Source organism: Geotrypetes seraphini, chromosome 8 (genome assembly GCF_902459505.1).
Source record: "Geotrypetes seraphini chromosome 8, aGeoSer1.1, whole genome shotgun sequence".
NCBI lineage: Eukaryota > Metazoa > Chordata > Amphibia > Gymnophiona > Dermophiidae > Geotrypetes > Geotrypetes seraphini.
This window is the reverse complement of record NC_047091.1, coordinates 158,505,737-158,528,662: the sequence shown is the minus strand read 5'-3', so window position 1 is coordinate 158,528,662 and position 22,926 is coordinate 158,505,737. Positions and strand designations below refer to the sequence as shown.

General features: G+C 41.6%; 1 protein-coding gene across 2 annotated transcripts in view; it reads left to right on the top strand.

Moving 5' to 3' along the window:
* GPN3 (GPN-loop GTPase 3) overlaps window positions 1-22,314 on the top strand; it is a 28,382-nt gene extending 6,068 nt beyond the window's left edge. The window contains exons 1-8 of one of the 2 annotated variants that reach the window (XM_033957275.1): window positions 7,234-7,408; window positions 9,456-9,564; window positions 14,828-14,995; window positions 16,488-16,612; window positions 17,484-17,599; window positions 19,196-19,292; window positions 19,880-20,008; window positions 21,408-22,314. In XM_033957275.1, the coding sequence (XP_033813166.1) occupies window positions 7,361-7,408; window positions 9,456-9,564; window positions 14,828-14,995; window positions 16,488-16,612; window positions 17,484-17,599; window positions 19,196-19,292; window positions 19,880-20,008; window positions 21,408-21,479 (864 nt within the window). In that variant the 5' untranslated portion in view covers window positions 7,234-7,360 and the 3' untranslated portion in view covers window positions 21,480-22,314. Of the gene's footprint in view, window positions 1-7,233; window positions 7,409-9,455; window positions 9,565-14,827; window positions 14,996-16,487; window positions 16,613-17,483; window positions 17,600-19,195; window positions 19,293-19,879; window positions 20,009-21,407 lie in introns of those variants that run through there. The other variant, XM_033957276.1, reaches the window with a different exon arrangement.
* Window positions 22,315-22,926: the final 612 nt, after the last annotated feature.

Genomic DNA, 22,926 nt, shown 5'->3' with positions numbered 1-22,926 from the left:
GAAGACAGAGTAGAGGCAGTATTGAGTCAGTGCTCAATGGGATTTGCCCAGGGAACTTAGGGCTTCTTTTACTAAGGTGCGCTAGGGTTTTTAGCGCGCGCTAACCCCCGTGCTACACGAAAATCCTAACGCAAGCTCTATGGAGGCGTTAGCGTGTAGTGCGTACGGCAATGTAGCATGCGCTAAAACCACAGCTTAGCCCTTAACATCTGAGTTAATTTCCTGGGCTGAAAACATTATTCTTTATCTCATATGTGCACAAATACACATGTACCATTAGACTTCTCCACTGCAACCCAGATTTTCAAAGGAAACTCTATATCAAACTGCTGTGACCTTCCCTCCCCCCCCCTCAACAGAGACAACAAAACATACACAAGTGCCTGTGCTCTTTTCTAGTGCTGTCCTGCTGCTCAAATGTTTATGTAGGCATTGCATCCTCCCCCAGCTCTGCTCGCCATTAAAATTCTTGTATTAGGCTGCTAGTTCTTTTTCTCAGCCTGCAGTAGACCTTTCACTCTTTCTCCAATTCTTCTTAAATTCCCACTTCTTTTCAAGAATCCCCCTCCCCCTCAGAACGTTCACTGGTTCCACAGCTCTTTCCAAAGCCCCATGCAGGGTTCCGCCCCATCCCCTCCCCTTACTCCAGCACTTGCGGCTTGCCTTAGCCCCTCCTTCCTGTGACTAGAGCAGTGTTACCTGCATCCTATCTCAGTCCCCATGCTGAAAGGGGGGAGGATTGCAAGGCTATAGAGAGCTCGGTTCTTAGACAATTGCGCGCTAGACAATCGCGCGCGGACAACTGAGCGTAAGACAAGTGAGCACTAGTCAATTGAGCGCGAGGACAGCTGAGCGCGAAGACAAGCTAGCGCAAGACAATTGAGCGCAAATTATTTTCTGTAATGTGCACGATCGGGACAACTGAGCGCAAGACGTCTTTGCGCTGAGTTGTCTGTGCATTTTTGTCGGCGCGCGATTGTCTTGCGCGCAATTGACCTGTCACCAGAGTGCTCAACTGAAAAATATCCACACACTATAGCCATTCTTCTGGCTTTGAGGCAGATAATTTACAAATTTGTACAGTCTTAACAAAAAAAAAAAATCCAGACAGCTAGCAAGCCTCACCTCCTGAGTCCTGAGCACATCTGACAGGACCCCTTAAATCTTTGGACCCTTAGCACGTGTCTAGTTAGCCTATGCCTTATTTTGGCCCTGAGTTTCAGTGTGTAAGTATTGAATAATTTTGTTTAAAATGTCTGATGAAACTAAGTGCAAAGAAGAACCAAATCATGTAACGTGGACATCAGATAGTTTAAAAGAGAAGATGAGTAAAGGACAGGTGATATTGAAAGAGAATACAGATGGTAAATCTGATGTCTGGAAGAAATTCCGTGTTGTGGAAACTAAGAAATTTGGGTATTTGGGTGGACTGTGTGTTACACCTGTATAAGGTACAAATCCAGGTGTGAAGACGGCTCAGTAAAACTATACGGAACAAAGAATATGAAAGATCATTTGAAGTCTTGTTTCACCAGTTTTGGTAAGCAACCGACAATGGCTAGTTGCGTAAAGCAAGTTCTGGGTAAGAATTTCAGTGAATCAAAGAGAGCAGCTGTAAAGGAAGCTGAGGTGCGGCTTGTGGTACAGACTGGTAGCTCCTTTGCTATTGTTGACAATCCAGGATTTCGTTCCTTGGTTCAGCTTATGATTTATATTGGTAGCAAACATGGCAATATAAGCATCGATGATGTTTTATATGGGTCTTGCACCATTAGAAATGCTGTATTTGATATAATGAAGGAATGCCGAGAAGAAATCAAAACAAGGCAAGTTTCTCTTGCAGCTAAACAAAATGCTGTATCTTTCTGCACTGATATAACAACGGATGACATCAATAAGAATTCATATCGTGATTTCACATTTTTTTGGGTTCAGAACTGACAGGTGAAACATGCCATGTACAAGCGTGACAGAGAGACACAAGGCACAAAATATACAGAAATTTGTTGACAAAACGTTAAATGAACTGAGGTTGAGTTTGTTCAATACACCATGCACAATCAATAAAGGTTCCAAAATTGTTGCTGCAAAGACCCTTGTAGATTGCTCCTGTCATCACCTAAATATGTCCATAAATACAGCCTGGAAAAAGATTCTTTCTTTAGATGCCAGTCTTCGTCATCTTGATAGTTTGTGCCATGAGATCGTCAATTACATAAACGAAGCACCTGGAATACAATCACTTCTACCTACATTACTAAAACACGGTGGTGAAACAAGGCCATGGCATATCTTAGGTAGAATGTTTATTTCTATTTACCAGAACCGTGAAATTCTTCTGCATGCTCTAAGAGATAGGAAAAAAGATGTAGTGGCTCAAATTGATTTTGATTTACTATACAAAGTTGTGTTGTTCTTAGATGTGTTCCCAGCTCTCTTTGATGTTCTGGAATACACCAGTGTTCTAACTCTGCAGAATGCCTTACCTGTGTTTTACAGTCTTCATGAAGCATGGCAACCACAAGCTTCAGACAGTGCCCAGATTTCTCTGCTAAAGAAGGAGTTTCTAGCAGCCTTAATCAGCAACTACTGGGGGAGTTTAAATATGCTGCATTTTGTTGGAACATTCCTTGATCCCACTTTACGAGACTTTCTCTTTGTACGCACTCGTTACAACCGTGATGGCTTTCTCAAACAAGCCAGAGAAAGTGTAATGTCACTGGCGAGTGAAGCATCAGAGCATGAACCAGAAATGTTCACAACACCATCAGCATCGAGTATGTCAGCACGTGAAGTTATGAATTCTGTTTCGACATTAGGAGTCATTAATGCACTTGCAACCAAGATGATGAGAAGCAATCCATTTGACTGGTTTCAAACTGCTGGACTCAAAAGCAACAGGGCCTTGGGTGATGCACAAGCAAAACACGTTGTACCACTGTCTGACAGCACTTTTGATGAGATAATGAACTATACTATGGAAACGATTCCACATACTGCCCCTCCTGGAGAATTTGACCCACTTCGATGGTGGGGGCAGCCGAGTGACCGATTTCCCATACTTTCAGACATAGCCAGGAGAATATTTGTGATTCCCGCTTCATCTGTCGAATGTGTAAGGCATTTAAGTGCCTTCAATGCTCATCATATCAGGGCACAACAACATGATCCTGAAACTGTACAAGCATTGTCAATTGTCCTTGAAGGATATAAGAACAAGCTGCTGAAGTAAATTATGCAACAGTTACAGAATGAATTGTCACTGATTATATTCACTATATTGTGGGTGGGTCATAGATAATGGGTCATGTAATCAATGGGTCACAGGTCACTGGTGAAATGCTTCAAATGGGTCATGACTCATTGCTTGCTTTCTGTGGTCCCTCAAGCAGATCATCACTAACTCAGGTATAGTACAGTGTACATTGTACAATAGATGCATCAGAATCTATAATAATAAAATGCTAAGCGCGCATGCGCACTCTTACCCCGTGTTCCCTGAGTCCTGATCTGTCAGGATGTGGCCACAAGAGTACGCATGCGCGCTTACCATGCATCTCTCTCTCTCACAGCGGGCTTGAACACTTGCAATTACCTGGCAAAGTTCATTTTTTAGTTCAAAGCCGCTGCCGCAGCTCCTCTCCCAAACCATACCAGGCGGGGATCGAGAGAGGAGCCGCGGCATCGGCTTTGAACTAAAAAATGAACTTTTTCATCTGAGGCGCGAGGCTGCGGCGGCCTTCCTCCCCCGGCTCACTAAGGTTCCGTCTTGAGAAATTCAAATGCGTTGCTGAAAAAGCAAGTGACCGGAGGACGCTGGGAGAGAAGTTGAGCGGCCTGACAAAATGGCATCGAGGCAGTCCGACTCTGAAGAGGACGATGATTTGCCCCGCGCTTTCAGTGATGATGAGGTCATTACAAAGGATTTCATTTTCTGATTCCGTGCCCTAAAATCTGAAATGATAATAATAATAATAACTTTATTTTTGTATACCGCCATACCCAGGGAGTTCTAGGCAGTTCACATCAATTAATCAGAGTTACAAACGGTTCAATATCAATTGATCAAAGTTGCAGGCAATGAAGTAGTTGAAGTTGGAAGGAGTAGGAAAGAGTGGGTCAAGGGAGGAATGGGTAGGGTAGTACAATAGGGGGAGGGGGTGGAGGTTTTGGTTCTTTGAGGAGGGGGTACATATGGATGTTCAGGCTGCTTTGAGAGAGATTTGCCAAGAATTGAGTGAGATTGGCAGGAGAGTTGAGCAGGTGGAGAAACGTGTGGATTTAGTGGAACACCTAACTGACTACTGTTTCCCAACATCAAAAGGACTAGCACCCGTTAATGTAACGGGCTTAAAGACTAGTGATATTAATAATTGACAATAAAGGACAACGAGCTGGACCTGAATTAGTGGGTAAAACAGGTGAAAGTTGTGAAAATATGACTGTATAAGAACATAAGAATAGCCATAATGAGCCAGACCAATAGTCCATTTTGCCTAGTATCCTGTTTTCAATAGTGGCCAATCCAGGTCACAAGTACCTGGCAGAAACCCAAATAGAAGCAATATTCCAAGCTACCAAGCCCAGGGCAAGTAGGGCTTCCCCCATTTCTGTCTCAATAGCAGACCATGGACTTTTCCTCCATGAACTGTAGTTTAAATATGTTTTTGTTTTTGCTCTTTTTGAGAAAATTGTATACCAGGATTGTGACCAAGCTTTTATAAGGACTGCTACATTGGCTTTAAGGAGACACTTTTAATTCTTCATAATATTGGCTTTTGATTTTTTTTTTTTTTTTTAAGAATAGTGCACATACCTTCACTCAGATTTCAGACTCCTGAGGCAGGCCCATTTGGGGCCGAAACATGATCATGTTGAGTCTTGATAAACAATAAAAGTGACTGGGCACCTTCCTCATTTGTTTTTGTAGGACACAGTTCATATATTAGATCTTATAGAATATGTTTTATATATTAGCTTTTGTGATATTGTTAATAAAGCTGCAGCTAATTTGTACCCACTATCTGCACCCCAAGAGAAACAGTGTTCTTTTAAGCAAGGGAGAGGTGAACCGTCAGTTCCAACATCATGTTTTATCATTTAAAAACATGTGAACATTCATAATATTCTGAGGTTTTTCTATTATTATTTTACATTTTGTATGCATGATAAAGCCATATTTAGGTGCTAAACATCTTTCTACAGGTCATGTGGAGGATTAGATTTTAAATTTTTTGCTTTATTTTAAAGTGCTCCCCCTTTTTCTAAGCCGCGATAGAGGTTTCTAATTCAGCCCAGAACGCTAAATGCTCCGACGCTGTTCAGAATCTCATATAATTTGATGAGTGTTGCAGCATTTAGCGCCCCGGACTGCAGTACAAACCTCTACTGCGATTTAGTAAAAGAGGGCCTTGTTGTCCCCCAGTGGGCGCTGAAATACTGAAGATCAGCTGTTGCTAGTCACATCTGCTTGGGAAGCCAGATTAGCTATCAATCATGGTGCTTCATTTTCAGCTGCAGAGCCTGCCTTCTGGAATATGCTTCCTGGGGTGTCACAGGCTGAGAGTAATTATTTTAAAAAATTGTAAACACTTGAAGGTGTTGTTTGAACAGACCTTTGCATAGTGTAAAGAGAGTTAAAGTTTTATGTCATCATTTAGAACTAGAGTTCATAAATGACGCCCAAACTCAGGCACCAAGGAATGAGCACTTAAAGATATTCTATGAACAGCACGCTGAACCGAGTGCCATTTCTGGTGTGGACAGCAAGTTAGAGATGCTGCTCACGCCAGAGAAGCTAAGGAGGTATGAGGAAAGGGAAGGGGAGTGTGCACGGCAGGGGGTGGGGTGGGAAGGAGCATGGTGGATGGAGAAGAGGAAGAGGGGAGCATCACTGCCCCAGGTGCCTCCCACCCTCACTATGCCACCAGGTGCAGATTCCCCCCAATTCTACAATGCTGCAGCATTTGTAGTGTGTGCTCCTTAACCACCCATGCCCCTCTCATGGCCACACCCCTTTGCTAAAAAATGTGCACATGTATCTTTATAAAATACTGCCTAGCAAGATGTGTGTGTAAATTAAAATTGTTGCTAATTTAATGCCAATGATTGATTAGCACCCAATCATTCCTCAAGGGAGGAAGTCACCTGGTGGTTAGAGTTGCTGCCTAAGCACCTTGAGGTTGTGAGCTCAGTCCCAGCCACGTGACTCTGGGCAAGCCACCCAATCCCTCCATTGCCCCAAGCACCGCAGTTAGATTCTGAGCCTACTGGAGCAGGTAGGGAAAAATTGACTACTATTCAAAATGTGTTGTAAACCACTTTGGGTGAATCTCTTTAAGAAAAGGTGGTTAATAAATCTAAATAAATAAATACTCAAATTGCACACACAAATTGGTCATGCACCATTTATAGAATTGGGGTGTTAATGTCTATTTTGTATATGTGTTTTTAATGTTTAATGTGTCTACTGGATTTGTGGTCTGTAACTATAAACCAAATCAAACCAAAAAGTAGTGTAGAGGGAAGTCCGCTAACATACGTTTTGAATAACTTTGTTACAGTAACTGCGAACCATAACAAGTTACTTTAATAGTGATTTTTATTTTACTGTGAGAATGCAGATGAGAAGTGACAGTGCTGTGAGCACCTTTCACCATCCATCCAACCACCATATTTCAAACATAACAGAGCTCCCAAAATCTAGTCAAGAAAAGTATTAACCTTTTCCTATCGTGTGTCCCGGATGATGGGACATTCCAAAAAATGTTGTTGCCATCGTATGTCCCATGGCATGGGACATATAGTACACCTTCTACCTATCATTTGTCCCATCTATTGGGCCATTGTGTTTACAATAGCCGTAAATGATAACGGTGAATAATACAAAACTTTGCTAAAATAATTAGGATTGGAACCAGCGTAACGTAAAATTTATCACGATAGGAAAAGGTTAAGCTAGCCTATTAAAAAAAAAAAGAGTATCACTTATTATGTTTGTGTTTTTGTCTGCATTTATTAACCATTATTTCATACTTACTAGGATTTGGTAGTAGGTTCAGGACCTTCTTTTAGGCAGTAGAAAAAGTAAAGAAATGAGAACATGAATAACACAAAACAAGGGACATAGCAGTGGCATCTCAGAAGTAACTCAGCCCAATCGAGAGCTTCTAATATCACATTTCAGGCCATTTTAGGAACTTCCGGTGGACCGCACACCTTCGCGCTGCCTGGTTTGAGCTCTCAAGCGTTCCGTAAGGGCTGGCGCGAGGCTCCCGGATCCCGGAAGTGCTGGGAGGAAAAGGCAAAGGCGAACTTGGATTACGGGGCTGTAGCCCACAAGTGGGCGCTGATTCCGACCATGCCGCGTTTCGCGCAGCTGGTGATGGGCCCGGCGGGGAGTGGAAAGGTGAGAGGACGTCTGTGCATGTCATTACTCCTCTTTCTGCGGTTCAGGGAGGGGGTGCATTGCATCCTTTTATGGGGACAGTGCATGGTGGAGGTGGAGGTGGCGGGGGGAGGGGGGGCAGGAATTATTATATCATCCCAGGAGAGTAGGGGGAGGATAGTTTCGTTGTTTTTATTTTTTTACATAATGGCAGATAAAGGCCAAATGGCCCATCCAGTCTGCCCATTCGCAACAGAATCCTCTCCCTGAGATCCCACATGCCTGTCCTATGCTGTATTGAATTCAGACACATTCTTTATCTCTCCTCTCCTGCCTTTCCTCCAAAGTACATATATATTAATGGCAGTTTATTTTTAAATTTCAGTATTTTATGAGGGCTTGGCCAAAAATGTCAACAATCAGAAAATTGTCCTGAATGAGGGCAATTTTCTGATTGTTGACATTTTCCTCCAAAGTATACATACTAAGACCACTAACCATTTTAGTAGCCTTCCTCTGGACCGACTCCATCCTTCTTGTATCTTTTTGAAGGTGTGGTCTCCAGAATTGTACACAATATTCTAAATGAGGTCTCACTAGAGACTTGTATACTATACTGTTGGGGCATCAATATTTTATTTATTTAAAATATTTCTTATCAGCTTAAAACTAAGCGGCTTACAAAATACAATCATAATCATAAAACAATATGCATATATACATAACACACTTCCAATATACTCATAAAAATATCACTACTCATTTAGTTAAAAGCCTTCATAAACAGAGTTGTTTTCAGTATCTTCTTATATTTCTGAATATTCACAAGTGCTCTTAATGGTCCTGTCAAATGATTCCATAATGATACCCCTGCTATTGAGATTAAAGATACTCTCGTATTTTCATAATACTTCTCCCCATCCACCCTAGTATTCTTGTAGCTTTTGCCATCGCCTTTTGGTCACCTTAAAATCATCGAATACTATTATATCCAAGTCCCACTTCTCTTTCATGCACAAAAATTCTTCACCCCCTAACTGTTCCCTTGGGTTTTTGCAGCCCAAATGCATGACCTTGCATTTCTTAGCATTAAATCTTAGTTGCCAAATTTTAGACCATTCTTCAAACTTTGCTAGGTTCTTCCTCATGTTTAAACCATCAGGGGTGTCTATGCTATTGCAGATTTTGGTATCTATAAAGAGGCAAATCTTACTTGACAGCTCTTCAGCAATATCGCTTACAAAAATATTAAAAAGAGCAGGCCCAAAAAAGAGCCATGGGGCACACCACTGGTAACATCCCTTTCCTCACAGCAATCTTCATTGACCGCTGTCCTCTGTCGCCTTCCACTTAATCAGTTCCTGACCCAGTCTGTCGCTTTGGGGCCCATACTTAGGGCACTCAGTTTATTTATTAGATGCCTGTGTGGAACACTGTCAAAGGCTTTGCTAAAATCTAAATACACCACATCTAGTGCACTCCCTCTATTAAATTATCTGGTCACCCAGTTAAAGAAGTTGGTCAGATTCCTGGAAGGACTTGACTTGGTGATGGTGATGATGATGTGTGGTCACTTTCTGGGGCACATGGGAAGCACTCTGTATGTGGGAAGGACTTTGGTGTGGGCTACTAGAATAATATTAGACAGTTTTATTTATCAATCACCTCTCCCATCAGAACACATCATGGTTTGTAGCACAGATCAAAACAGTTAATAGAATTAATTTAAAGCAACACACATATAACATGATTAAAAGAGACAATAAATGAAAACTGCACATCTTAGGTTTAGTTGATCCTTTTTTGGGCTAATGAATGTATGTAAGATAAAAGCTTTTTGAGTTTGTTCAGGTGTGCTAGACTCTGCAGCTTCAAAACCTTCTTAGCCATTTAACATCTCTTCATCCATCCAAATATTTAATTGGTTTGCTCAATGGTTCATGGGTCTGTATTCCCAGCTTAATGAGAAGAATTAGGATTTTCCTTAAAATTTGCTGTAGGGTTGGTTGCAGTTAAATTGCTACAGAAGAGATAAACTGGTGGGTTTTTTTTCCATTTTAAATGTTAGAGTACCTACTGTTCTACAATGGTTCAACACTGTGAAGCCTCAAACCGCTCTGTACAGGTTGTCAATCTGGATCCTGCAGCTGAGCATTTTGAATATTCTGTCATGGCAGGTGAGTGTTTATAGTTGTGCAATTCACTGCATGTGCTGTTAGCTGCAATAATTGTTAAGAAAATGAACAGCAGTATTCTGGTACAACAGAAGCACTTTCTAGGAACATTGTTTTAACCCTGAAATGTAGTTTGATTAGTTGTCGGGGATTCTGTGTAGAGGCAGCATTACAGTCTCTAGTAGACAGAGAAGGAGGGTGTTATCCTTCATTGCTGACACTTCTGGATAAATTTAGAGCCCATGAATACAGGATTCCACAAGGAGCCCTGATGCTTGGGTCTGGATGAGGACTGTGGTTGCAATGACTGTGCGTTAACAAGCAAAAACAACATCACCCATGAAGGTGAAACTGCCTCCAGAGCTGGAATAAAAATTGTACTTTATTACATAAAATATGGAGAAGACGTATGACCCGACACTGACAGTGTTTCGGCTCTTGCCTGCCTCAGGGGTCTAAAATGGAACATAAAAATAAATATCATATAACAGAACATCATAAGTATATATGAACGAACACTATCAAAAAACATAAAATATTTACAAATCAAAATGGATCATAAATTACATAATCCATGATCATCTTTTGAAAACTACAAGAATGAGAGGGCATTCGGAAAATTTAAAAGGGGACAGATTCAGAACCAATGCTAGGAAGTTCTTCACCCAAAGGGTGGTGGACACCTGGAATGCGCTTCCGGAGGGTGTGATAGGACAGAGTACAGTATAGATAATTTCCTGAAGGAAAAGGGTATAGATAGAGGATTACTATACAGGTCCTGGACCGCGCATGATGGACCTCTGGTCTGACCTAGCAAAGGCTTATGTGCTTATGTATATTGATATTATCTCATCGTGTCTGATTGTGAAGAATTTCTCTGCCTCTCAGCTAAGCTGGGAAAAAAAGGGATATCAAGTCTGAGTTTCTGTTTCTTAGCAAGACATGCGAGTAGCTGCGAGCTGGATAAATGTTAGTGCCAGGTGCACGCAGTTTTGTATAATTTTGATAATGTTATACTTGTTTTAGAACAGAAGTAATAGGGTTACCAGACATCTGGATTTCCCTGGACATGACCTCCTTTGCCCGGGTTTTGAAAATCTTTCCTCCACATCGCATTGGGCAAGAGGGCATCCACGCATGCGGCGATGCCACGTGTTGACATCACACGCACGCATGCACGTGATGTTATCACATCACATTCATGCATGTGTGGATGTCCTGTCTGACAAGAGCAGGCAGAGGGGCGGGACTGATGCAGGATGGAGCGGGGATAGATGGAACTGGGCAGGCCTGGGAATGGGTCTAGGGGGTCCGGATTTTCCGAATGGAAAATCTGGTAACCCTAGTATAGTGTTGGAGAGTTCTCCCCATTGCCCTCCTTCCAGTGATGTCTTCCATTACAGTGGTTCTTGATTGCTTTTGTACAAACTGAGGGGGCAGGAGAAAGCCTCCTGGGAAGGAAGTGGAATTGAAAGATGAGCAATATCATTCTGAAAGCAACTTGAGGGTTCCATAACCCAAATGTGTTTTTTTTAAAATAAATTTTCATCATTACAATTTCACAAAGAAATAAGAAAAGGACAATTTATCAGCATTTCTCAATAATAAAACATACAAAATCAAAAATTCCTTTCAAGCCCACATTATGGGGAAAACATGCTTATTGTCTTAAGAAAACAAAAGAAATGTGTCCATTCACTAAAACAGGGTTTAAACCATATTCACTCCTCTATCTATAGGTAAACAATAATCATGTCTAGCCACTAAAAATTGGTGTAACTGCATTGGGTCCCAAAACAAAAACACAGAAATTTTAGAAAAAATGATGCTTCCAGAGCCAACACTCTAGCCTTAAGCTTCAAAAATTCTTTCTTCCTTAATTGGGTGGCTCTAGAAACATCAGGAAACATCTTTGTTCTATTGTGCTAGTTCTTCAACTTCAGTCTGTTGCTATCAGACATATTCACAATGTTCATCACTGATTACATCTCCCTTCTTTATATACAGCTCGCTTTAAATTCAAAATTTTGATTTTGGTACATCAAGTACTATTCACCCATACCCTCTTCAGTATTCTCCTTAGCGTCTATTAGCTGGGCCAGGCAGAAACAGGAAGTGCTTCAGAGGACAAGCTTTAGGGCAGTTGTGCGGGACTTGGTGAGAATGTTGCTTCGTCCAGACACTTCAGAAAGAGAAAACTGAAGAGCGCCTGCAAATGTGAGGGGAAGGAAGGAAGGTGGCCCAGTGGAGGGAAGAGGTTGAGTGGCGCTGAAGGGAAGTGGAGGGAGAGGGGAGAAGGGTAACAAATGCTGAAGGGAAGTGAGGAGAGGAAAGAGAGAGAAGCAGATGCTGGTTGGAAGGGGAGAGTGAGAGAGGGAACAGATGCTGAAAGTGGAGAGAGAGGGAACAGACGCTAGAAGGAAGTGGGGAGAAGAGAAAGAGGAGCAGACGCTGGATGGGAGGGGAGAGAGAGGGGGGAACAGACACCGGATGGGAAAGGATAGAGAGGGGAGTAGACTCTGGAAGGAAGTAGAGAGGAGAGAACGAGCACATATTGGATGGAAGGAGGGGATAAAGAAATAAAGCACATGCTGGAAGAGGTAAGAGGATAGATTTAATGAGATACTGGAAGGGGTGAGGGAAAGAGGTGGCAAGCTGTAGGTAGACACAATGAAAGGTAAATTGAGGACTGGAAAATAAGTAGACAAGGAAGAGCAAAAAAGTAGAGAAGGAAGAGTAGAAAAGGAAGAGAAAGGGAGAGGAGAGAGAGATACCAGAGCATTGGGGAGGGGGAAGAGACCAATACCAGATCTGAAGGGAGAAAGGAGGGGATAGATGCTAAAAACCACCTGGGGGAGGTAGTGAGAAATGGAAGGGAAGAAGACAGAGAGCCAGACCATGGGGGGAGTAAAGGGAAGATGCCAGATCATTGGGGGGGAAGGAGAGGTGGAAGGGAGAGACAGACAGTTTCTGGTAGAGGCATAGAAATAGAGCAGATGCCATAAGGAAGAGGCAAGAGAAGGCAGACAGTGGATGGAAGGAAGATAATGATGAGAAGATGAGGAAAGCAGAAACCAGACAACAAAGGTTAAAAAAATTTCTATTTCTTTTTTTTTGCTTTAGGATAAAGTAGTAAAGGGGATGGAACTCCTCTCGTATGAGGAAAGACTAAAACAGTTAGGGCTCTTCAGCTTGGAAAAGAGATGGCTGAGGGGAGATATGATTGAAGTCTACAAAATCTTGAGTGGAGTAGAACGGATACAAGTGAATCGATTTTTTACTCCATCAAAAATTACAAAGACTAGGGGACACTCGATGAAGTTATAGGGAAATACTCTTAAAACCAATAGGAGGAAATTTTTTTTTCCACTCAGAGAATAGTTAAGCTCTGGAATGCGTTGCCAGAGGATGTGGTAAGAGCAGATAGCGTAGCTGGTTTTAAGAAAGGTTTGGACAAGTTCCTGGAGGAAAAGTCCATAGTCTGTTATTGAGAAAGACATGGGGAAACCACTGCTTACCCCGTATTGATAGCATGGAATATTGCTACACCTTGGGTTTTGGCCAGGTACTAGTGACCTGGATTGGCCACTGTGAGAACAGGCTACTGGGCATGATGGACCATTGGTCTGACCCAGTAAATTCTTATGTTCTTATTCGAGGCTTGTGTGGATGGGATCAGATGGTTGCGGGGACGGAGCAGAAATGGGGACCAAACTGACAGGGCGGGCACAGAGATCGAGCTCATGGGGACGGGGCAGGGACAGGGACTGAGTTCGAGGGGGCAGAGACGAGAACAGATTTGTTTTCCCGTGTCATTCTCTACCGCAGATCTACAGGCATAGGCAGATCTAATGATCTGCAGAGATGGCAAGAGACTAGCGGGCGGGTGGGCAAATATTTTAGAAGCAGGATCGCAAGTGGCAAGGGTAGAGGCGGGGCGAGATGTTGCTGATCACTGGATGCTGAACAAGCTAATAGCGGGGACGAGATGGAGTGGAGTGGAGTTCACAAGCAAAGAGTATGGGGAGGTGGGTGGGCGAGAGGGGGCTGTACGTGCTAATAGCGGGGGTGAAGCAGCAGTTCACAAGCAAAGAGGAGGTGGGCGGGCGAGAGGAGGACTGCTGTGATATGTTAATAGAAGGTGTTACAAACCTATAACACCTTCTATTAGCATTCAGGATTACAGTGTATGCAGAATCAGTGTAAATAATTAAAAAAAGGCTAGTGGAACCAGCCTGTCAGATATCAGAAAAAGGGCCCTAGGAAGTGACGTCTCGGTGCAATCTGTCTACTGGCTAGGCGTACAGCTGCTCTGTTCTTGTTCAGTACAAAGCAAACCAATATATATATATACAGTTGTTTAAGCATTAGGTGTGTTCTGTGTGCAAAAATCCTTGTAACACTCACTGTGGTTCCTGTTAAAGTGACCCATCTGCCGTTCTTATATTTGCTCATATTTGGACCTGTGTCCATATTGCAAAAAGTGTGTAGAAACCCTTGCGGCACACACTGTGTCCTGAGCAAAAGTTTTGTCACTGAATTGCTAAGGGTTTTGTTAAAGTGACCCATCTGCCATTCCTTTTTTTGTTCATATCTTGCCTTGCTATAGTGCAAGTGTGCACTGAATATCCAACAGGCTCCTATTTTCCCACTCAGAAGTCTTATTCATAGGTACTTTTAATTTTTTCCAAATGTTTTACCAACATAAGTAAAAAAAAAAAAAAGTGTTCAGAGCATTTGGAAATTAATTAATGATAATTAACCAATAAAAATAGTGCACATTTAATTTTCCCCACCACCAAATTTTCACATCCTGCTCCACCTGGCTACTTTTTCTTGCCACGCGGCTGTGAAAAATTTCTGGGGAGAACACTGCTCTTCCTTACCCTATATGCACCCATTTGCACTTCCTAGACTCGCTTCACTCTCTACCCCCTCTTCTCGTATTTGTCTAGATATACCCAGAAACTCAAGCTTCTCTTACCTAAGCCCTTATCTTTGGAATTCTTTCTGCCCACATCCATATTGAATCCTCATTCTCCAGGTTCAAAAAGGCAGCTAAAATACAGCTCTACAAGTCAGCCTTTGAAGAACATTTTCTTGCAGTCAATTGCTCCTTTCTTTTTCTATAATATTGATTTTTGTCTATGTAAACAGCTTTGAAAGCTGTCTTGTGGGCGGTGTAGCAAATTATAATAAACTTGAAACTTCCTTAGGAAGTTTTATGTGAGAGATTTTATACAGAAAATATCTTGTCTTTTTCTAGATATACGAGAGCTGATTGAGGTGGATGATGTAATGGAAGATGATACTTTAAGATTTGGACCCAATGGTGGGCTCATCTTTTGCATGGAATATTTTGCTAATAATTTTGGCTGGCTGGAAGAATGCCTGGGACATGTGGAGGATGATTATATACTTTTTGATTGTCCAGGTAAGTATCAGAATTTGTAGCTCAAAACTTTAACCAACTGCTCTCTTAAACAAAGCACATAAGCATCAGACCACATTTTAACTGTTCAATATCTCTCAAGATATAGATTGTTGCCCCTCAAAAAGCAAATCTTGTTTCTTTTTGATACAACTCCTTCCAAAACAGGTTTTAATACCATCGTCATTACAAAATATGTATGTAGGTCATGGACAGGGAGAAGGAATTGAACTGGGTGATGGCTATAGTTCCCATGCTCATAGGGGCCCTGTAGTGGCTGTCTTGTTCGTGGTCCACTCTGCCCACTTGTTAATCATTTTTATGCCGACTGATGAATTCAGTTGTTTTGTGCCAGCTTCAGGGAAGCAAGGCCGTGTTTAGCACCAAGTAGTTGCAAACTTAAAAACTTGACCTCATGTACGGTCTTGGCTTCCTGCTTTTGTGGCTGGTAAGAACAGAGAAAGCCAAGTATAAATGTAGGGTCATGAAATGGTTAACTGTTGTTTAAAATATTGCTCTGGCCTACATAGCTGAAAACAGTGTACAATCTACTGACCTCATCTGCCTAAAATGTATGTCCCTACCCTACCACATTGTAAGCTAAATAGATAAGAGTTTGAGCCATGATGTACCCTGCCCTCCTGTACATGTAACATTTAGAACTGTAAGATTTAGATAAGCAGAGAAATGAGCTAGTTTCCTATAGGACTATAAGTTGTATCCCTGAACCTATCATAAGTGCTGGCTTAGGACCAATAATAATTGTAGAAAGTTATAGAAGTAACAAATGAAAACTGTAATTTGACTCACCGCTGCTATCGAGATCTGTGGCAGAGGGTGTTGCAGCTCTGCTCCGGTTTGGAGTCAGAGGGCATGTCTTCCTCTCCTTGATTTGTTTCCTAGTGGGGGTTGTTGCGCTTTCTCCCTCTGTCTTCCTGTTTTTGCTTTTGCTTCTGTTTTGTTTTTGATCTTTCTCGGGTGGCTGCACCGGTGTGGATGTAGGGGGTGAGTATTGGGCTGATTGGATGTTTGGCTGACTAGTGGTATGTGTGGGGAATGATTGTTGTGGTTTGGGTTGCGTGAGTGGGACTGGTGTGGGTTTGTGTGGTGGGGTTTGGTATTTTAAAATGTCAATTGTGAGGGGAACCCACCCATGGGGTTTTTGTACTGCGATTATTTGTTGTTCTGATATCATGTACTGTTTCTGGCTGCTCTGTTTTCTGATTGTTTCACTCGTGGTTGTGTGTTCCTTTGCAGTTGTCAATAAAGATAATTTACAAAAAAAAAAAAGAAAATTGTAGTTTTTGCATATATTAGTTTGCATATGTTTAGTGAAAAGGGCATAAAAGTCCATGCATTTCCTGATTCTAACACTCTAGTAGGCAGGCTGTTAACTGCACTAGAGTCCGGCATGCTGTAATAAACCTCTTGTACTTTCTTCACGCCTCTGACTTTGTGTGTCCAAGTGACCTTTCATAACAATCTGTGTTCCTAGGACAGATCGAACTATACACTCACCTGCCAGTGATGAAGCAGCTTGTGGAACAGCTGCAGCAGTGGGAGTTCCGCGTCTGTGGCGTTTTCCTGGTTGATTCTCAATTCATGGTAGAATCTTTTAAGGTACAGTATTCATTACCAGCTCCTATTTTATTTTATTTTGGTAAGAAATGTGGAATTTGCTGCCAGAGAATGTAGCCAAGGTTGTTAATATGACTGAGGTTTAAAAAAAAATTTGGAAAAGTTTCTAGAGGATGGATCCAGTAACAATTCTGATTAAACTTGGGACTCACTTGCTGTTATCTCTGGGGATGAATCTCTCCATTAGGATCTATGCAAGTTGGTTGGTCTCTCTCTCAGAAAAGATGGTGTTCTTATTCATGTAATAAGGGTAATGGGATTTGATATACCACCTTTCTGTGGTACAATCGAAACGGTCTACAAATATTAAATGTCTGTAGTGGGCTCACAATCTGAGTATTGAACCTGGGGCAACAGAGGGTTAAGTGACCTGCCCAGAGTTACAAGGAGCTGCAGTGGGAATCAGATTTTCAACTCGCCATAGTAACCACTAGATGAGCAGATTCTGTTCTGCTAGGTCAAGCAGAGGGAGCTGTGCCTTTAGCCCATTGGTAGGGTCCTTGGGAACTAGAAGACTGCAGGTTGAAGTCCTAAGGATCCCGGTTCTAAAAGGTCATATTTATTTAATTTTATTTTAAAAATTTATATTCCGCATATGCTACAATTCTATGTGGATTACAATAAAACAGTCAAAATCATAAAATACAGGTAACAAAATAAACATTACACTAATGACATATAAAAACCCTACTTGAAACAGCATAACAAAACATAAAATAAGATAAAATATCCCAGCAACATAGCAAGTTCCCACCCTCCCCTATTTTGACTGAGAAATAACTCTTGGCAAATATTATAATTTCAGCACTGCAATTTGTCTCTCATGTACAGTACTTTTGTTTTTATTTTGTAGTTTATCTCTGGTGTTATGGCAGCCCTCAGTGCGATGGTGTCCTTGGAGATTCCCCAAGTTAATATAATGACAAAGATGGACTTACTGAGCAAGAAAGCCAAAAAAGAAATTGAAAAGTGAGTTCTGGATCACGTCCCACGACTGTAATTACAATTCACTGCTGTTATTTTGTGAAATTTTGTCCTGGCAATGAGAAATCAGAGATTTAGGATATGGAAGCTGGTGACTTAATAGCACAGATTTGGGAACATGAACACAGGACATCTCCGAGAATACAAACGAGGACAGAGAAAACCAAACGATAGTAAAGACTAAAATATCCATCTGACCTCAACTTCTTGGCAGCAAGATCCTACATGCTTTATCCCACACTTTTGAATTTCAATATTCTTTTTACCCCAACCTGCTCCCGGTCATACTTTCTGATAAATTCTGTGCCTGTGATGAGAATTAGTTTGACTTCCACCTGTTCAGTGGTTTTGGACTCCTAGCTTTCCTTTCTGTGTTTGGCTTTTATTTCTTACTTTGCAAGTGACTAGCAATGTGAAGTAGAAATCAGCTGCCAAGTGACGATCAGGGTTGCAGTGCAGTGGAACAGACCTGCTACGAGGATTCTTCAAAACATTTCCACACTTTCATATTTTTGTACTCAACTAAAAATGTTCTTTTCTGATGGCATTAAGAAATTAGGAGGATGCTGGGGAGATATGATTGAAGTTTACAAAATCCTGAGTGGAGTAGAATGGGTACAAGTGGATCAATTTTTCACTCCGTAAAAAATTACAAAGACTAGGGGACACTCAATGAAGCTACAGGGACATACTTTTAAAACCAATAGGAGGAAATATTTTTTCACTCGGAGAATAGTTAAGCTCTGGAACGCATTGCCAGAGGTTGTGGTAAGAATGGATAGCGTAGCTAGTTTTAAGAAAGGGTTGGACAATTTCCTGGAGGAAAAGTCCATAGTCTGTTATTGAGAAAGACATGGGGGAAGCCACTGCTTGCCCTGGATCGGTAGCATGGAATGTTAATACTATTTGGGTTTCTAGAATCTTTTTGCTCTTTGGGATTCTGGAATCTTGCTGCTCTTTGGGATTCTGAATGGAATGTTTCTACTCCTTGGGTTTTGGCAACCGTGAGAACGGGCTATTGGGCTTGATGGACCATTGGTCTGACTCAGTAAGGCTATTCTTATGTTCTTAAATTAAATTATGTGAAAAAGTGATGTAATTTGCTTTTGAGATATTTAAATAGTGCTTAAAAAAATATAGAAGTGTGGAAACTTTTTCAAGATCCCTTGTAGTATATTATCTGGGATAGTTCTTAAGACCTGATAGAACAGGGATATTTTTTTTGTAAACCGCCTTGATGGCTTCGATTGGAGGTATATCAAAATGATAATAAACATGGATATACAATGATGAACCATATTAGCAGCAAACCAAAACTCCAAGTTGCTGCAATGACTATTAGCCTGTCATTTTATTCTGTATGGAGGTGCAGCAGAATTAAAAATGACAACCCTGTTCTCGGGATAGGTAACATCTTTTTTAGGTTCTTGAAGCATAATCTGTGGGCACCAGGAATGAAAAAAAATTGATAAATCCAAGCCCTGTGTCACCAGTCTTGATTCCTTTTACATCTGCCTTTTGAAGCTGTCATGGAATAATTATGTAAGATTGACAATGATCAGACCTGCATTTTACTTTTAGATATCTAGACCCCGACATGTATTCTCTGATTGAGGACTCTTCAAGTGCACTAAAAAGCAAGAAATTCCAAAAGCTAACTGAAGCCATATGTGGCCTGGTAAGATCATATCCAAAACAAACTGTGCATATAATAGAAGTAAACTTGTGTGTGAGATGAGAGAGACCCTCTCAATAATTTTATTAAAGAAACAGTGTAGCCTGAAGTCACTTGACTCTTCATCTAACTTTGGAAGATCTTGATTATTTGTGATGAAATCCTGTGTCTTCAGGACAAACTAAACAGGGAGGCTTTAAAGATAGGGATTAAGGCAGAGTGGAGATTATGGATGAGTTGTGGAAAAAGACGGAGGAAGCAAAAGACTGCCGACTCTGATAGCATGGAGACACACGGATTCAGGAATGAGGTGAGAATCTAAAAGTAAGGTCAATCACCCTACACCAGGGATGTCAAAGTCCCTCCTCGAGGGCCGCAACCCAGTTGGGTTTTCAGGATTTCCCCAATGAATATGCATGAGATCTATTAGCATACAATGAAAGCTGTGCATGCAAATAGATCTCATGCATATTCATTGGGGAAATCCTGAAATCCAACTGGATTGTGGCCCTCGAGGAGAGACTTTGACACCCCTGCCCTACACTGTCATGCTCACAAGGGCTTCCCTTTAAAATATTTCCCTCTTCTAGATCGATGACTACAGCATGGTTCGCTTTTTACCCTTTGACCGGTCTGATGAGGAATGTGTAAACATCGTACTACAGCACATTGACTTTGCTATCCAGTATGGGGAAGATTTGGAGTTCAAGGAGCCAAAGGTAACTAGTCTTGAAAGGATTTCATAGAGCTCTACTAGTGTGTATCCCATCAAGCGCTCTACTAAGTCATTGGACTAGAGAATGACACGGGAAACCAGAAGTTAGATCAGAAGGAGGGACTCAGCTAGAAGATCCCGGAGCAAGCCTGCAATGTTGTCTCTTCATCCACAAAGCTTCTAAGAGGCTGGTAGGCACAAAGGGGCCAACCCAGGGGAGTCACAGTTGGGGTTTTTTTCCTGCTGGTTTTAACCCACAATCGGGATCGAGGGCGGGAGGGTGTGAGAGAGGGAAGCTGTTGGGTCCGCAATAGGGAGAGGAGGGGCCTGCTGCTGGACCCACAATCATTGAGGGGGGGATGCTGGCTGGTAGGGTGAGGAGGGGGACAAGACCATTTACTGCTCTGCGGGGCGGTGAAAAGCCATGTTCCCGTACCCGCGATAAATGGCCGATTTCCCCCTCCCACCCGTTCCTGCGGGTTTGCCACAGGAAAGTCCCCGTGTCATTCTCTACATTGGACTTCATAGTGTCGGAGCTTTTTGGACCATTCTCCATTCTGTTTGGCTCATGCCTTCATGAGTTTACAGGGGAGTTTTGACGATGATGTTCTCACATCCATGGTCTTAAAGCAGTTTATTGGGTTCTGGTGGTCTGGGCATAGCATTTTGGCCTGAAGGGATTACATGGAAGTTGAGAATGATAGATCCTCTTGTCACATGACTGGGGGAAGGTGTGACTTACTGGTTTGGCTCACTGGTAGAGCTGCTACCTCTGCACTCAGAGGTTCTGAAATCAAATCTAAGTGTTGCTCCTTGTGACCCTGGGTAAGTCACTTAATCCTCCAGTACCCACCGCTTTGAATGTCAGCTTTGAAATGCCAAAGCCACAAAAAGGCGTTATACAAGTTCCTATTCCCTCTCCTTTCTGATGGGATTAGATCAGTGTCCCGCAAACCTTTTTACTCAGCGGCACAGTAAACTCCATGCTACAGCTGGAGGGCACTCGGTCATGCGCATATGTCGACATGGTGATGTCATGCACATGCATGACATCATCACGTCGACATCTGTGCATGTTCGGGTGCCCTCCAGATGGGGCCTCCAGTAGGGGTGCTGGCAAGGAGAAGAGGTTCAGGTGCCGCTAACTGCCTACAAGACATGCCACTCACTGCGAGAGGCACGTCTTGTAGGCAGTCAGCCAGTGCCAGCACCAATCCTCCTCGCCAGTGTTGTATGGCACACAGTTTGTGACACACTAGGTTAGATATACCAAATCTAGCAAGAAACGTCAGCTGAAAATACTTTAGCAAGAAGAGAGCAGTGAGGACACAGTTTAGTTACCAGTCTTGCTGAAGCATTAGCTAAAACCAGCTTTTCACTCTTACTGTCTTATTTTATGGCAGGAATCTGTTGCTGACAATGCTCCGAATTTTGATGAATATTTTCAAGACCAAGTGGATGAGCAAGATACGTGAAAATGTTTTATGTCAACTGATAATGATTTATTGAGAAGTATCTATCCAAAGTATTTTTTTATAGAAACCATTGGACAGTTTGCTGTGAACTGAAGGAAAATGGTGGTACTCCACTTTTTTCTTTATTTATTTTTTAATCTTGCTTGTTCTGACTTCTGCCTGTGAGTGGGAACAGCAGTACAGTGTTTCATACTAATCTTTTACACCTGTAGCAGAAATATCAAACAGCATGAAAAGTTTATATAAGTTGTAAGTGATGCTTGAGGATAATTCTGTGAATCCTGAGCGGTTGAGCAGTGAGGAGATCAGTACAATGTGCAAAGTAAGCCATTAGTTTCAGCTGTGGCCGAGTTCTCTTTATGCACTCACTGTGCATAGTGAGCTCAGCAGGGTTGGGGTTTTTTTTTGCCTTTTATTGAAATGTGTTTATTGATGATGATGAAAAATATACAATAGAAAAAATACAACTAAACAAAATACAGCAACAGGAAACAGAACCTGAACTGACCAAATAACAGAAAAGTATCATTTTCCAAACAAAAGGGACTAGTAGAACACTGCCATCCCCAATCCTATCTACCAGATAAGAGTGTAGACACATCTATATCAGAGCCTCGGACTCTTATAGGCCCCATGTGATATCATAATTATTTCAGTTTGTGAATACATATGCGGCATGTTGCCCAAGGTTTTTTTTCCCTGGGAAAGAAAAGCTTAGTAAATCTAATCTAATCTTTGATTTTATTATACCGATTCATCCCAACAAGAGGGCTCAACTCGGTTAACAAAATATTAATAAAATTTAGAACAGAAACTATATCTTTTAGGCCAGAATTTTATCTTTTATGACTGATTATTTGAAAAAGAAGGATCATTAGTAAATTTCTGAAATAAATATGTCTTCAGTACTTTACGAAAAGTGGGTAGATGAGAGAGAAATCTAAATAGAGAAGGAAGGTCATTTCAAACTTTTACGAATAAAAAAGGAAATGATCGACAAAAATTGGCCATAGTTTTTATTTCTTTATCAGTGGGAAAGCCAGGTTTATATTTCTGAGAGCTAGAATTAGAGATTTCTTGTGAATTAAATGAGACAGGAACCAAAGGAGAAAAAATACTATATAGGATTTTGAAAATTACAGTTGCACATTTAAATTGGATCCTCCAATAAACAGGAAGCCAGTGAAAGGATCTCGGTGAAGGTGTGACATGATTATATTTATGATTATCGTTTATCAGTTTAGCTGCCATATTCTGGATAAGTTGTAGCCTCCTCAAATTACATTTACTTAAACAAGCATAAAGTGAGTTGCCATAGTTCAACTGAGATAAAATAATGGCTTGAACCAAAACTGCAAAATGCCCCTAGTCTTTTTTTTTTTTTTTTAATACACCCTGCAGTACTCCTGAAGCCAGAATACTATACAGTGAGCCCTCCGAATCCGTG